The sequence below is a fragment of the Halichoerus grypus genome, chromosome 7 (genome assembly GCF_964656455.1).
Source record: "Halichoerus grypus chromosome 7, mHalGry1.hap1.1, whole genome shotgun sequence".
Lineage (NCBI taxonomy): Eukaryota > Metazoa > Chordata > Mammalia > Carnivora > Phocidae > Halichoerus > Halichoerus grypus.
Window position 1 is genome coordinate 127,191,915 of NC_135718.1, and position 15,329 is coordinate 127,207,243.

Below are 15,329 nucleotides of genomic sequence, written 5' to 3' on the forward strand. Positions count from 1 at the left end.
ACGTCCTGCTGGTGGGAGTGGCCTTCTGCCAGCCAGACGATGGCACGGACGGGCCGATTTGCAAGACGTTAGAGGCTCCATCCAACCGTGCTTCTTGCTGGTGAGGAGAGGGGCCTGTCAATCTACTTCTTTTTTTTTTTTATAAGATTTTATTTATTTATTTGACAGAGAGAGAGACAGCGAGAACAGGAACACAAGCAGGGGGAGTGGGAGAGGGAGAAGCAGGCCTCCCGCTGAGCAGGGAGCCTGATGCGGGGCTCGATCCCGGGACCCTGGGATCATGACCTGAGCCGAAGGCAGACGCTTAACGACTGAGCCAACCAGGCGCCCCATGTCAATCTACTTCTTCCCGACTTTTTGCAGTGGTTCTTGACTGCCCCTACTCAGCCCATCCATTGAGCTGGGGAGAGAGCGTGGGGCCACCATGGTGGGCTAACCCTTCTCTGCCCCAGCAACCCCTCCCTCGCCGTGGGGCTTGCTAGGTCTAAGCCCACGCTGCTGCTGGGCGGGCCTTCACAGCCTGGCAGGGATCAGGGTCTCCTGGGAGCCCTGATGCAGGTCCAGGCTGCCCAGCGAGGACCTGAGGCTCCAGCGTCCAAGGGCACTGGCCGGACCCTCTGGGAACCCTTGTCTTTTCAGTAGCTCTGTGGCTGCCACCTCCACTTCCTCTGGTGCCATCTGGCAGGCATCTGCCAGGGCCTGGCCGGTCGCCAGGACAAAGTCAGCATCAGCCGCCAAGGTGTCCAGGCCCCCTCGAACCAGAGCCTGCAGGGAGGACAGAGGCTGGGTGGGCTCTCCTGCGGAGCTGCCTCAGGGGTCTGCCTCTACCTGCCCACCCAGGCCAGCCCAGGGCCAGCCCTGAATGCCGCCCACGGCTCTGTCCCCACCCCCACCTCACCTCTTGAATCAGCTGGGCTGTCGCTGGAGTCTGGCACCGAGGACTGCTCTCCTTGGTCCTACGGCTGTGGGTTGCTTCCTCAGGCAGAGACCCTGGGGTGGGGCTCCTCCTCTCCTCAGGCAGGGGAGACTCAGCCCTGGCACGCTGTTCCAAATGCACAAAAGTGAAGACCCCAACAGGGATGCTGGAGCCCACTGGGATCCAGTGAAACTCCAGCTCTTCAGAGGGAGCCTCTGCCAAGACCCACAGAGAGGGGAGGACCCAGGAGTCCGGCCCTTTCTGTTATTAACGGGCAAATTACGGTGGCCCCCTTCCTCTGTATAGAGTTCCTTCCCAGGCTTCTGCCCCATTACCTGGCAGGGGGCAGGAAATGCCTGGGATCTGGGCATTTCTCTCTGGGTCAGCTGTCCTTTTAGCTTTTCCACACAGGATTTGCTGTGGAGTCCTGTGGGCAATACAGAGCAAGGGCAAGAGGGGCTGCTGAGTCCTGCCAGGGCCCCTGTGAGCTGAGAGCCTCAGGGCTGTGGAAGGCATCCTAGAGGGGGTGCACATGCTCACACCCAACCAAGTCCAGGCCAGGCAGGACCCTGTGTGTCCCCTTGCCCCTCTACTTGCCCTGGTCTCTGTCCCTGTGGCTCGGGCAGCGGGGTTGGCGGGGGAGGGATCAGGGCCAGAGTTTGACCAGATCTGGTCAAGCTCTTCTTCAGTGTGTCCATGTGTGCTTGCGTGCAGAAGTGTGCGTGCATGTATTGTGTGTGTGTTGTGTGTGTTATGTGCACGCGCATACTCTGGGGAGGGGGGCGAGTGCCCTCGAACTCGGGCATCCTCAGGACTCCTGCTGTCACACACAGCGGTCTAGGACCTGCTGGGAGATGGCCAGACCATCTGCTGAAGGGCCCCAGGGCCAAGGGGTCAGTGCGGCCAGGGGCTGTCCTTCGGAGGGGGGGTGCGCAGCAGGTGGGAGTTTCCTGGCACACCCCCTTCCCACCTCACTCAGTTACCTAGATGGCTCCCTTCTCCTCTGCCTGGATGAGGAGCTGGCCCTGACAACTCTTCCATCCCAGGCCCAGCTGACTCCCATTGTGACAGGCTCCCAAGCCAGATTCCCCAAGGGTAAGGGGAGAGCCAGGCTCCCCAGGCCGCTCTGGGAGGCTCAGCTTCTAGGGCGCACAGAGAAGACTGACCCAGGACCCTTCGGGGTTGGCCAAAGGCTTCTCCTCTGGCAGCAGGCGTCTCTGTCTCTCCAGGGAACTCCCTTTCGTAGTGGATGCTGAAACGGAAGCAAGGCTGGTGAGCCAGAGCATGCTGCTGGTCCTCCCGCCATCCTGCCCCTCTGTGGCCCCTCAGGGTCTGGCCCCATCATTGGTGTCGTCTTGACTCCAGGGCTGGTGCTCAGCCCGCTCTCTGCCCAGCCAGTCCTGGCCCTCTAAGAGAAAGAAGCCAAATTCGTCCCCTCCTCCTCTCCTTTGCCCAGTGGATGTCCTTCCCTCACCCTTTCCACATTCTGTTCATCTTCCGAGGCCCAGCCCCAGCCTCACACCCTCTAGGACACTGGTTTTCAACCTTGGCAGCACACTGGGTCACCTGGGGGGCTTTAAAAACTAGTAGTGGCCGTGTCCCATCCCCAGAATCTGCGGTGAGGCCCCGGGCACTGCAATTTTGGAAGCTCTCTAGATGCTTCTAATGCTCAGCGGAGGCTGAGAACCATTGCTTAGCTCCGTTCTAGGCCTTTCCAGCCCTTGGCAATCAGGACGCCTGCAGTCTCAGGGCACCTGCTCTTTGTGATTATTCGGTCACAGTCACGTCACAGGATACATGTCCCAAGATGACTACAGTCCTTTCAGGGCAGGGCCCAGGTCTGGCACTTCTGTGTCCCCACCATGGTGACCCAGGGCACAGGGACCCTTCTGGGCCTGGGGGTCTCTGAAAGGAAGGGGGTGTAGGCAGCCCTGGCCCCGGGGGAGTATCTGCTCATGGGGCATCTGCCCTGTCCTGCCCATTTCTGACGGTGTGTGACAGCCATTCCAGGTCCTCCTATCTAGAACGGAAGCTCTGCTGGGACCTCAGCCCACAGGTGCTGATTTCCGAGAAGCTCTCCCCCCATCCTGTTGTTTTTCATGATACTTATGCAACCGCAGATTATATTTAGTCTACAGCTCAGCATGGGAGAGAGAGGACCCACTCAGCAGTGAGATCTCCCTGGAACCCAAATCCAACAGTTAAACTTTAATTTCCCACAGTTTTTTGTAGTAACTCTTCTTGTAGTAACTCTCTCTTCCTAACCTACTACGTTCAATAGGTCCCAGCTCCTAGACCTGCTGCAGAGAGAGGAACCACAGAGCATTTGTGCCAATGCTGCCCTCTGCTGGCCAAAGGAGTCTCTGCAGTCCAGGCCCGCATCTTGCATTAAGGTGGAGGATGGATCCCAAAGGACACAAAGGCAAGCAAAAGGCAATCTATACATTTCAGAATGTCCCCCTCCCAAGAGCCTGGAACCCACTAACCATGTCTTCCCAGCCCTACCCCAGGGCCCCTACATCCAAAGCTGGCAGTTGCTGCCACTACCTGGAAAACACCTGCCTGTTGCTATGGTTGCTGTTGCCATAGGCGATGTTGGCGTTGGCATTGTTGGTATTGGCATGAGCAAGAGGGTTGGTGCTTGGATCTTGAGGGAAATCCTCCAAGAAGACAGGTGATTCCAGCTCTTCCATCTCTATCTCAGCAAACTGGAGGGGTCTCTGGTTGGCCATGACAGGGGGCAGGGAGTTGGCCCTTTCCAGGAAGTTGTCCACCTGGCCAAAGAGGCCTCCAGTCCTCTAGGGGCAAGGAGGAGAGAGTAAGGGCTGAGAGCAGTGACGGGGGGATGGGAACTGAGAGTGCCTGGGGACTGCCATCCTGGCATGACGTACTGGGAACAAGTGATATATTAGAAGACAAATCCTGTAAGGCCAGAGGAGAATGGACTGGGCTATAAGGTCAGAGAAGAGATCACGATCTCCCTCTTCAGAGAGTTCTCAATTGAATAGGGTAGACAGGACGCAACTAAGGAACTACATCGGAGACACAGACATCCAGATAGAGAAATACGTTGTCATGGAAAGAGCACCAGATCGGGAGTCTGGAGAACTGGTTCTAGTCCCACGTCTAAAACTAACTTGCTAAGTGATATTGGATCTCTCCTATCATCTCTTTGGGTCACCGTTTCCTCAGGGAAAACCCAAAGGCATTCACCACTAGGTGGTCATTAAGGACCCTTTAGTTTTACAGTGTCATAAAAAACACTAGACAGAGCTAAAGATTGAGGACCAGTTAACTGGAAGCAGGCGGGGCATTTGGTATTGAAGGGATTCCAGGAGATGAATGTCAACTAGGGCTTTGGGGGAGATGAGGACAGGAGTGAGGCTTGGTAGAGGAAGGGAAGAGAGTATGTGTCGTATTTGACAACTCCAGCAGCTTGGGTCCAGTAGGATTCTGAGTCCCAAGAGATGTGGGTTGTGGGTATCTTCAGTTTCCAAATTCCCCTCCTGTATGGCTGGGCTCCTGGCCCTTGTATCTATGGGATGTTGCTGCTCCCCGTGCCTAGAACACACGAGGTGGTCACAGTCTTCACTTACCCGGAATATCCCTTCCTCCATCGCAGCCTCCACCATGGCTCTCTCCAGCTCCTCTTCCGCTGTCAGGTCTCCTGAGATGGTGCGGCGGATCTCTGGGGCTGCCTCTTCCTCAATGGTCCGCAGTCCGGCCTGGGGACAGAAGCGCAGTGACCCCTCCAGTCTAGTGGGGGAGACCAGACTGCTTCCCATGGCCTCACTCATTTTTAGCCCCAGCTCCAGCCCCACTCTCTCCTGGACATTCAATGACCCAGGGCTCCATGAGGTCCTGCTCTGACCTCTGGGATGGTCCAAACCCTAATGGCTCCCAAGGAATCTTCTCTCAACCTCATGGGTCATCTCACACCCTCCCAGGCCTCCAGGTGGAAAAATCTTTTTACTCAGTACAGTCTTCTAGACAAATGATCTCTTTTGATTGAACATGTCATTCATATAATTTTTTGAGTTGATCAAAGCAATGGGACGACCGCATCATTTCTGTGGCATTCCTGTCCAAGATGTGTACCCTAAATCTATCATGAAGAAACAGCACATGAACTCAAACTGAAGGATATCCTGGCAATCTTCAAAAGTGTCAAGGTCATGTCAAGGAAAGACTGGGGAACTGTTCTGGATGGAAGAGTCAAAAGAGATATAGAAACTAACTATGTGTGATTCTGGATTGGATCCTTTTACTATAAAGGACATTATTGGGACAACTGGTGAAATTGACATGAAGCCTGAGGATCTGATGGTAATAAAGTCTCAATGTTTTTTTGTTTTTTAAAGATTTTATTTATTCATTTGACAGAGAGAGAGCACAAGTATGCAGAGTGGCAGGCAGAGGTAGAGGGAGAAGCAGGCTCTCCGCTGAGCAGGGAGCCGGACGTGGGGCTCAATCCCAGGACCCCAGGATCATGACTTGAGCCAAAGGCAGCCACTTAACCGACTAAGCCACCCAGGCACCCCTAGAAGTCTCAATGTTAATTTCCTGATTCTGGTGGTTGCATTGTGATTATGTAGGAGCATTATGGAGGAGAATGCCCTTGTTGCCTATGAAAATGTTCTGGGTTGATGGAACATTATGTTGGGAATTACTCTTAAATGGTTCAGAAAAAAAGGTGTTTGTATTATACATGCAACTTTTAAAATTGTGAGATTGTTTTAAAGTAAAAATTGCAATTGAAATAAGTTTTTGAGCACACAGCTCAAATGCATGTATATTTTTGAATTTGTAAATTGTGTGCATTATGATTAACACCAAAAAATAGAAATAAAAAACAGATGAGATGAAACAAAGTTTTAAATTTCTTTGTGTACCAGTGGATCATTTTAATCACTCAAATCTCTCTTTTGAACAAATCCCATTTCTTTTGGTCCTATCATCCAGAGATGGAGGAGCTCCTGGCTCTTCTCCTCACTCACCCTGGTTCCCTCCTTCCCTCTGTGCCTCCGTCACTGGCCTTCAAAGCCATGAAGAGGGAGCTGGAGCCTGGAGACCTGGCTCAGTGGAGTCCCTTGGAGTTCAGGTTGAGCTTACCTGGATCTGTATAGTGTCCTTCTTGGGCCGATACCCATAATACTCTTCCTGGCGCTTCATGAACTTCCGGAAGTGCTCCTGGATGAGAAACGTGGCGTAGAACTTCCCTACAGTCACCTCATCATCTGCAGAGGAGCCAACAAGGGATGTCCTGAAGGTGGGTAAAAATCTGAACTGGGTTCATAGTGGGAGCCAGGGGTAGCCAGGACCGGGCCATTCAGGACATTCCTCTCCTTGCTGACTTGGACAGTGGGCAGTTTCCATCCTAAGTCTAGTGCCTGCCCTGATGGCCACCATGGGGTCTATCCAAGGTATTTACAAAGGGTCTGGGCTATTCTCAGATTCTCATAGGGCTTCCTGGAGAAGTTCCTTGTCGCCTCTCCTCAGCTGCTTCTGGACTCTGGTCTCCCAAAGCAGCACCCACCTCCTATTGGAGGAATGACCTGGTCCAGGAGCTTCATGCTGGTTCTCTTCCAGATCTTCTTGATGATGGCCCTCAGCTCCTCATTGGCCTGCTCAAAGTTACCTGGGGGCAAGGGACAGGCAGAGGCGGTCTAAAGTCACCCAGCCCAAGTCAATGGCACTTGACAAAGCCACCTAGGATTCTCTGAACACCTCACTCAACAAATGTTGGCTGAGGTTTTGTTTGTTTGTTTGTTTTGTTGGTTGGTTTTGGCAGCTGCTGTGCTGAGCACTGACCATGGGGGGAGGGCATCACCATCTCCCTGGGGCAGCCCAACCTTTGGGTCATGTATTCACGTCCCACAAGCCTTGACGTGTTCAGAGTGGCTGGTTTTGAAGGCTGTCTGTCATCTCCTGCTCTTCTCCCTTTCCCCTCAAAAGCCCTCAAATCCCCATGCCCTATGGTCTTCCCAAGGACCCCCAGGCGGCCTTCCTGCTGCCCTAACTTGGTTTCTCGAATTCTTGACTCTTGGCCTTCCTCTCCTTGCCTTCCCAAGAAAACCTTCCCTGGGGCTGTCTCAGATGCTGGCAGAGGTCCTGATGGCCTTCGGGGATGGCTCTGGTAGAGCTGAGCCCTAAGTGAGGGCTCAGGAACAATACCAAGACCCCCACCGTAACTCCTTTCCCTGCTCCCACCATGTCTGCCTTCCTGGCAGGGGGGGACCTGCAGGGTTAGTGGAACTGAGTGTGGACTGCCTGCCCAGTGCAACCTGAGGAGCTTCTCTGCTCCCGCCCAGAGCCAGACCTCAGGTGGCCCTCCCCTCTGTGCTAACGCTGCCATTTCTCTGGCCCCATTCAGACATAGCTGTGTGGGAATAGATCCTTAGTGACCTTTGCCCTGTAGAGAATTTTCCAGCTCTCTCGAAGCCCTGAAAGGCATGAGAATGTTGTGGTGATGGTCTGGGGTCCTCCTTCTACTTTTCCCCATGGCTATTGGTTCCAACCTTTAGCTCTGAGAATCTGGTAGAATCTGTACCAGAAAACTCATCCTCTGAGAGAAGGGAGGGGGCTGCACACCAGAAAACCCTCACCTTCCGTCTTGATCTTGAGTGCCGTGCGGACCAGAGCGAAGAGTGTGGCATTGAAGGTGACCGTGCCATCGCTGTTCAAGGGCATGTTCATACCCACCAGCCGCTGTGAGGGGAGGGGCAGGGGCTGGCTGCTGAGTTGGGACCAGGCCAGGCTTGGCAGGTCATCCCAGCCTGGTCTGTGGACCGGGAGGGGATGGGACATGAAGGCTGGGGGTGTGGGTGATTCAGGACACCCTTCACGAGAGAATGGAAAGATGAGTTGGGGGGACACTGTTGAGACTTGAGGTCCTCAGGGAGGGCCTTGGGGACCCAAGAGATGACTGCTCTAAAATGACTCATCCAATCAGGCCCTCCCTCACCAGCTTCCCTGTCCCAAGGTACCTGAGCCTCTCCTTTCCCAAAAGCCTCTCCTCCCTGGCAGCACTGGTTACCTTACATGCCACACGGTGGGGGCAGAACTTCCCGAAGCCCAGAGGGGGCTGGATCCGTCTCAGCAGAGTCACCACATCCAAGTGTTTGATTCTGCCCCTGCAGGAGGACACATAGACTTGTATCCCTGCAACCCCACCCAGAACCACCCTCCCTGCTCAGAGAACAGGCCAAGGAGAAGAGAGCCAGGCCACGGGGGAACACTTCCTATTTTCCAAGGAGGTAAAAGCTGAGCTCACTCTTTAAAGAAGAAACAATGTTTGGGTTCACTATTGCCCACCACCAGGAATGGGCTGTTCTTTTTTGGGCAAATGTCCTTTTGAGAGCAGAATTCCCTCAGATGTGGGATCTCCAGGTCTAGAATCTGGACTTCATTTTCCCCATGGCAGAGCCTTCCTTGGGTTCTGTTTGAGCTGACTGGGGGGCTCTTGGGTTATATTAACAGAAGTAGAGGGTGTGGATCATTGGAGGTAGAAGCTCACTTCCAGGGACTGGTAGAGAGCTGGAGAGCTGCATCATAGATTGTTGTAAGGATTAAATGAGATAATGTATGCAGTGGCTAGCACAGTGCCTGACGCCTGGGCAACATTCATCAAATATGAGCTTATTACCTTTTTAGAAAGAATGTAAAGCAGTAGTGCTTCTCAAGGTTTAACATGCATACAAATGCCCTGAGGATGAGGCTAATAAGCAACGCAGTTTCTGATTCAGTCAGTCTGGGGTGGGGCGGGGGGCTCTGCATTTTAATCAAGCTAGCGCGCTGTTGGTCAGTGGACTACAACTCTGACTAGCCAGGGCCTGCTGAGGTACTGAGTTCCCTGCTCCTGGATGTGTCCAAGCAAAAGCTGGATGATCATTTCCCAATGAAGTCAAGGGGTTTTCTGCCCTGGGAGGCTGTGGGATCCCTCCAACCCTAAGAAACTCCAATTTTCTGATCTGGAACCTCAGATAATGGAGGGAGAAGAAGCCCACTCATTCTTATGAAACTGGAGAGTGACTACATATAGGACACCAGGATGGGGTCTGGGATGGAAGGGGGGACAGTTGAGGGACGGCCCCGCACAGAGCCTACAGACTGGACTCACTTCGCCTCTGGGTCATACTCTGCCCAAATGGCCTTGAACTCATCCAGGTGATGAGGGCCCAGGATGGACCAGTCCCGTGTGAGGTAGTCAAAGTTGTCCATGATGACAGCAACAAAGAGGTTGATGATCTATAAGAGGAGAACCGAGGGCTCCCAGCATGGAAAAGTGGGTGATAATGGGGATAGGGATGGGGCTGGGAGGTGTCCACTGGGTAAGGGGGCCAGAGCTCCTTCCTCCCTGGGCCCTTCCTTACAGCCCTTCTGAATGACCTACACCCCCCACACAAGTGACCTGTGTCACACCTTTCACTCCTGCATGGGCAGTATCCTCTGATGGGGATCTTAGGGCTCATCCCTGAAAACCCAGCTCAAGCTCTTCCAATCTCAGCCTCTTGCCCCCAGCCGAGAGTGATCGCCCTCAGTGTCCTCACGGGACCATGCCCCATCACTGCTCTTGCCTTGTCTGTGTATAGCGGGTGTCCCTTTGAACGGCAAGATTTGCTTACACATGGATTCCCCAGGTACCCAGTGAGCTCCTTCAGGGCCAGACTGGGTGTTGGCATGTTTCTGCCCTCTGCACTGGGCCCAGGGGCACACAGATGCTCACACAACAGTTTTGACCAAATATAGGAAAGAAGAAAGAGTGAAGGAGCGACAGTCCCATGGACACCGCTGGCTCTTTGCCTTCCACATGTAACAGACAGCAACCCCGGAGTCTGGGAACAATCTGCGCTCTGCTTCTAACCCCATTAGGGACCTCCTCTGGGACCCTGTTTCCAGAGCCTCATCCCCCTCATGGTGGGGCAACTTTCTCTTCAGAGGAATAGGAAGGGGCAAGTGGCTTTATTGGGAGCCCCTATCTATTTAGGACAGAGCCCCATTAAATTCTTCTGATTACTAATTGCAAATCAAAAAAGGTAAAACTTTTTAGCAACCCCTCCAGAGCATGATAAAGCCCTCAGAAAATCAAGTCACACCCAGGATATGCGGAACAAGGGGCCGTCTAACCAGAGTCTCCTGGGTCCTGGGTCCCCGAGGCCAACCCCTGAGGGACAGAAGCTGACTGGCGGGGCAGGCCCCTCTCCTGGCGCCTCACCAGGAAAGCACAGAGCATGTAGAAGCTGATGAAGTAGTAGTAGGCAAAGTTGGTGCCGCACGTGGACTCCTCACCCGGGGCGTAATCTGACTCAGGGTCACACAACTTGCCGTAGCTGCAGGCCAGCAGGATCTCCTGCCATGCCTCTCCTGTCGCACACCTGGAAGAGACAGGATCCTACTGGTGAGGCAAGGTCGCAGGCCACGGAGGCCCCACCGCTCCTGTGAAGGGACCTTTGGCCCCGTCTCCTGCTTCGGCGGGATGACAGCCGGGGGGCTGGGCCATACTCCACTCAGGACCAGCTACGTCATTTCTGGGGCCCAGCGCAAAATGAAGATGTGGGGCCACTTGTCCAAAACGGATTTAAAAAACGGCATGGGTTGTGCAGTGGGGAGCTTAGCTGACTTCTAAAAGCGATTAAACATTTCAAGACGGGGACAGCAGAGCCTCAGCGGGTCAGGGCGCAGGGCGCTCTGTAGCTATACGGGCCCCGGGGCCAGGAAGCCGGGGACTTGCCTCTGGGGCAGAGTAGAGCAAAGCAAAGGCCAAGGGCAGGGGGTGGGGATGGGGTGGGGGCAGCAGGAGCCTCGCACCTGAAAAGCAGCAGCACAGCTTGTGGAAAGGTCTGGAAGTTGTTGTTGCGGTTTATTTGGGTCCCGTCCACCATGGCGATCTTACCAAACATCTGCAAATCACAAAAGGCTCCCACCTTGCGACCTAGATCACAGCCTCCCCTCAGTCCAGGCCCCGCTATCCTCTCCCACCTCACCTACTCCCCTCTTTCACCCCTACCTCCTCCAAGTCCCCTTTACTGCAGGCCACAGCAGACCGGGAGTCAAATTAATCGGATTATTTTCAAGGTTGGGTGAAGTTCTTTCCATCAAGCCAAGGGGAAGCAGGAGGGCAGACGGCTTTTCCCAGCTCAAGCCAACTTAGGGACTCCATGTGGGGAACGGGGGGAGACGGCTCGCCGGAGGGTAGACTGAGGCCACCTGAGGCCCTTGTCATGTGGCCCCTGCTGTCCACCCGCATGCCAAGGCTCCCCTGGGTGGCTCCCAGCCCACCAGCCCTGCGGCCGCTGGGGATAAGGTGCCCAGCGTCCTTCCTCAGTCCTGTGTCTGACACCTTGGTGGCCAGGATGGAAGAGGCAGGGAGGGTGGATTGTCCAGCCTCCGTGATGATTAGGCCTCTCTTGAGGGCCCCCAGATGCCCCCTGTCACGTGGCCAAGATCCCTCCTTTGACCTGGCCCCCCTCTGTCTCTCACCTGCATGCCGATGACCGCGTAGATGAAGAAGAGCATGACGATGAGCAGAGCCACATAGGGCAGGGCCTGGCGGCGAGGAGGGAGGGTCAGTGCGCAGGGCTCGGCGCACCTGCTTGGCAGCCGGTCCCCTCCCTGAGCTCACTGTGCACCCCGTGGCCACCCCGGGGCTCTACCCTGGGCTAACCGGACGTCCCCGACAGCCTCTCTGGGTCCTCCGTGCCGACCTGGCCTGGACCCTGGTCAGGAGGGCTGGGCAGGCACACCTGGAAGGACTTGATGAAGGTCCATAGTAGAGTGCGCACTCCCTCCGCCCGGCTCAGCAGCTTGATCAGCCTCATGACCCGGAACAGGCGAAAGAAGGCGCTGGAGATGCGGGCACTCTCGTCTGGGTCCTGCGGGCCAGCAGCCCCAGAGGTCAGTCTGGAGGTGGCACCTCAGAGGGGTAAGGAGCAGGCGGGGTGGGAGGGACAATGTGTGTGTGCTGGTGAGATGTCCATGGTGGAGAGGAGCTCCAGCCCCACCTCATGGCCCCTGCTGGGCACTAAGTGCCCGATCCTCCTCAGGCTCAGGGCTCTGGGCTTGTTGGGCCAAAAGGAGGGACGTGGGCCAAGCAGTACTCTAAGCCCGTTCTCAGGACAGGCAGCAGGGACTGGGCCCCGGGCCCAGTGAGGCTGCAGCCAGGCCCAATGCCTGTCCTTCTGGGGCCTCCTGCCTCATCTCACCTCGTCCTCAAGCTGCCACTGAGTGGAGGACACTTTCAGTGCAGTTTCCCTAGAGCGTGGGTGCTCTGTCCCTGTCAATTCAACACGGCCACTCCACCACCCCACCCAGCACATGGCTGTCCTAAGCCAGGCAAGCCTAGCCTCAGACACCGGGATAACTCTGGAAGGGGAGAGCCCTGCCAGGCTTCCTGTGTCCCCAGAGACCTTGCGCCAGCGAGCTGTCACTAAGGTCCTGCACCAGCTAGCAGTCACAGTCCTCTCTGGATGCTCCCATCTGGACGGAGGGTGCCAGAGTGACCCCTCACCCCGTCTCCCAGGGCTCTGAGAAAGCCACTGCATCCATGCACGTTCTGCCGCAGGGCCCGCGCCCCCACCCTCACCCGAACCCTCCAGGGCGCCTGCTCTAGGGAAGGAAGCCCTCGGGCCGGATCCACCCCATGCAAAGCCATGGCCAGGCCTGAGCATGCAAGCTGCAGGGCGGAGAGCTGGCGGGCGTGCGGGGCAGGCTCATGCAGCCCGGAATTACAACGTTCCCGCAGCCTCCACCCAGGCAATACAGTCCTCCGCTGGAGGCCAGGAAAGTCTGTGGAGAGAAGAGACCAGGGGAGGGGCAGGGGAGGAGAGAGAGGAGGAGGGACACGGGGGGAGGGGGCAGGTGAGGAGAGGCGTCAGAAAGGACACACAGAAGAGTTAAAGAGAGAAAAAGAGCGGCAGGGGATGAAGACCCCAGGTGGCTGCCAATCAGGGGCAGGGGTGGGTGGGTGTGAGGACCAAGCTGTGGGGACAGTGAGGCAACAGGCTGGGGACAAGGGAGCAAGAAGGGGAGGGAAGACCAGACGGGGACAGGTCCCGTCCTGTCTCTGGGACGTGCCTACAGCTGACAAGGGGCCCAGGTTCTTCCTGTGTGTCTGGGTTATGAGATGCTGGGGACACATCCCTGAGGGGACACATTACAGTGCCGGCCCATCACTCTGAGTGGGCTCACACCTCTGCATCTCCCTGGGTCCAAGGAGGCTGCCAGCTCCCTTGTGGAAGGGCCGCCCAGGCCCTTATGGAAGTCCCATCCTGCAGGGGCAAAGGCCCTCCGCGGGAGTCTGAGCCGCCCACTGTGGACGTCTCTCTGCCCCTGGCCCGCGAGCACGACCAAGGCTTGCGTCCCAGTGGCCAGGTTCTTAAGAACAGGAGCTGCACGTGTGCGAGCAGCAACTCAGCTTCTCTCTTTCTCTCCTTTCAGGAGAAACCCTTGTCCTGGAGTCACGGGACAGGGGAAGTCATTGTTTTATCTTCCCATTATTTGTGGGTGAACTGGTTCCCAGTACACCGGTTTCCCCACCAAGCAACATTCTCTTTCCCCCGGGCCACTGGTTCTCAAGCCTGCCGGCATATCGGAATCCCACGGAGAACTTCAATAGATGCCTTTGCTGGGTTCCCCACCCAAGCCAATTTAGTCAGCTTCTAGGGGATGGGCCTGGCTTCAGACGTTTCAATGCATCCCAGGGCATTTTAATATGCAGCCAAGGATGACCACCAGTGTTCTAGACCTGCGCTGCCCGTATGGCAGCTTCCAGTCACATGTGGCTCTCTGAGTTACAGTGAAAATTAAATCAAATGAGAAATTCATTTGTTAATTTGCACTCGCCACATTTCAAGTGACCAAAAGACACGAGTGCCCCGCGGCTACTGTACCAGATGGAGCAGAAGATTTCCATCATTGTCGAAAGTTCTAACAGACAGTGTTGCCCTAGTCTGCTCCCTGGTTTGTATGTCAGGAATAGAAATCAAGATCTAAATTTAAAGCCTTAACATGACTTCAAGGAAACATTACTGGTATCTCCGCTCCTAAAAATCAAATAATGACCGACACCCTCTGGGTCCTCCATCCCCAAAGAATTGTTTTGATTTATCCAGGTTTCCTCTACACGGACCCCAAACCTCAAGAAGTAATTACCTTTAATTTGGGCTGTTTATTTTGGCTCTTTAGAGTTCTCCTAACTTTGCTTTCAAACCCTGGGGCCTTTGGGATGCTATTCCCTCCCCAGTGGAAACTGAACATAGATGGAAATATACAACACCCACACACCCACGCACACACATGTGCACCCTGGTTTTGCCCAGGACCCACCCTGCCCTTCATCTGCCCCACCCTCTCGGGATCTGAGCAGACCGAGTTCTGTCATTGTCTTTCTGTACATGGGGGTGAACAGGATTCGCAGGCCAAGCCCTCCCCGAGACGGTCTGTGAGGCAGCCAAGTCCCCAGAAGTTGCTGCTGCTGCCAGGGCTGAGCCTAAAGGAATCGCAGGCCGAGGGCTTCTTCCTCACGGGCTCCAGACTTTTCCTGAGCTGTCCACCCCCCACCCTGACCCCTCTCAGGTGCCTCTAATGCCAATCCTCTTCACCTCCCCACCCACCATAGGGTTCACCCCTGGGCTGGCAGAGTCTGAAGTGCTTATCATCGGGCCAGCAGGAAGTTCAGAAGGAAGCCCTCTACATGGGGGAGGCTCTGGCTCTGGGGCTAGTCCCCAGCCACCCCTGAACAGAAGCCCACCATGGCCATGGTTAGGGTGCCTCAGAAGGCTGAGTGCTCTTCTCCACGCCCTTCCCGGGATACAGCTCAGCAGGCACTCTGCCCAGAGGGCAGCCGTCTTTTGATTTCAGCCTCTGATTCTTGGATCTCTTCTTCCCTGCCCCCTGCTCCCCTCTTTCACCCTGCAGTGACCCCGCCCCCCACCCAAGCTTCAAATCTGCAGGGAAGCCAGCCTGGAGAGTCCGGCTTCGAAGATCTCAAACACAGACCTCTCTGGCTGAAACCTCCTGCCTGCCCCAGCGCTGTTTCTCACTCCACCCCCGGGGGCCTCATCCCCTCCACCCCACTTCTCTTGGTCCAGCTCCTGGGGCCATATGCCTCCCCGCTCAGCCTGGACCCTTGTCCTGCCATTTCGACAACGCCCTTGCTTGCACTAAGATGCTCCATGCAACGTGCCGCCCTCAAGACCACACCTGGTGTCTGGTCCCTTTCCCCAAGCTCCCGGGCCGCCGAGCATGACTCCAGGGTGAAACTGAGCTCACTAGGCCCACCCCAGCCCCATCATTCTTCCTGCAGATGGATTCATCACATCGGCTAGTCCTCAAGAGTCAGTTCCCACCCTCATGCCCACTGTCCTGTCCTCCCTTCCAGTGGAAGATTCTGCCTGCTGCCTCGGACACTCCCGTG

General features: G+C 55.7%; 1 protein-coding gene across 1 annotated transcript in view; it reads right to left on the minus strand.

Annotated features, from left to right (window-relative positions):
• Nucleotides 1-15,329, minus strand: part of CACNA1S (calcium voltage-gated channel subunit alpha1 S) — a 68,720-nt gene continuing 53,391 nt past the window's right edge. The window contains exons 29-44 of the mRNA XM_036086684.2: nt 12,644-12,700; nt 11,659-11,787; nt 11,396-11,461; nt 10,724-10,815; nt 10,131-10,290; nt 9,036-9,163; nt 7,953-8,049; nt 7,522-7,624; nt 6,453-6,554; nt 6,029-6,153; nt 4,513-4,641; nt 3,464-3,714; nt 2,083-2,168; nt 1,252-1,343; nt 899-1,042; nt 1-765 (exon numbers count right to left, since the gene is read on the minus strand). Coding sequence (XP_035942577.1) covers nt 514-765; nt 899-1,042; nt 1,252-1,343; nt 2,083-2,168; nt 3,464-3,714; nt 4,513-4,641; nt 6,029-6,153; nt 6,453-6,554; nt 7,522-7,624; nt 7,953-8,049; nt 9,036-9,163; nt 10,131-10,290; nt 10,724-10,815; nt 11,396-11,461; nt 11,659-11,787; nt 12,644-12,700 — 2,013 coding nt within the window. The 3' untranslated portion in view covers nt 1-513. The remainder of the gene's footprint in view (nt 766-898; nt 1,043-1,251; nt 1,344-2,082; nt 2,169-3,463; nt 3,715-4,512; nt 4,642-6,028; nt 6,154-6,452; nt 6,555-7,521; nt 7,625-7,952; nt 8,050-9,035; nt 9,164-10,130; nt 10,291-10,723; nt 10,816-11,395; nt 11,462-11,658; nt 11,788-12,643; nt 12,701-15,329) is intronic.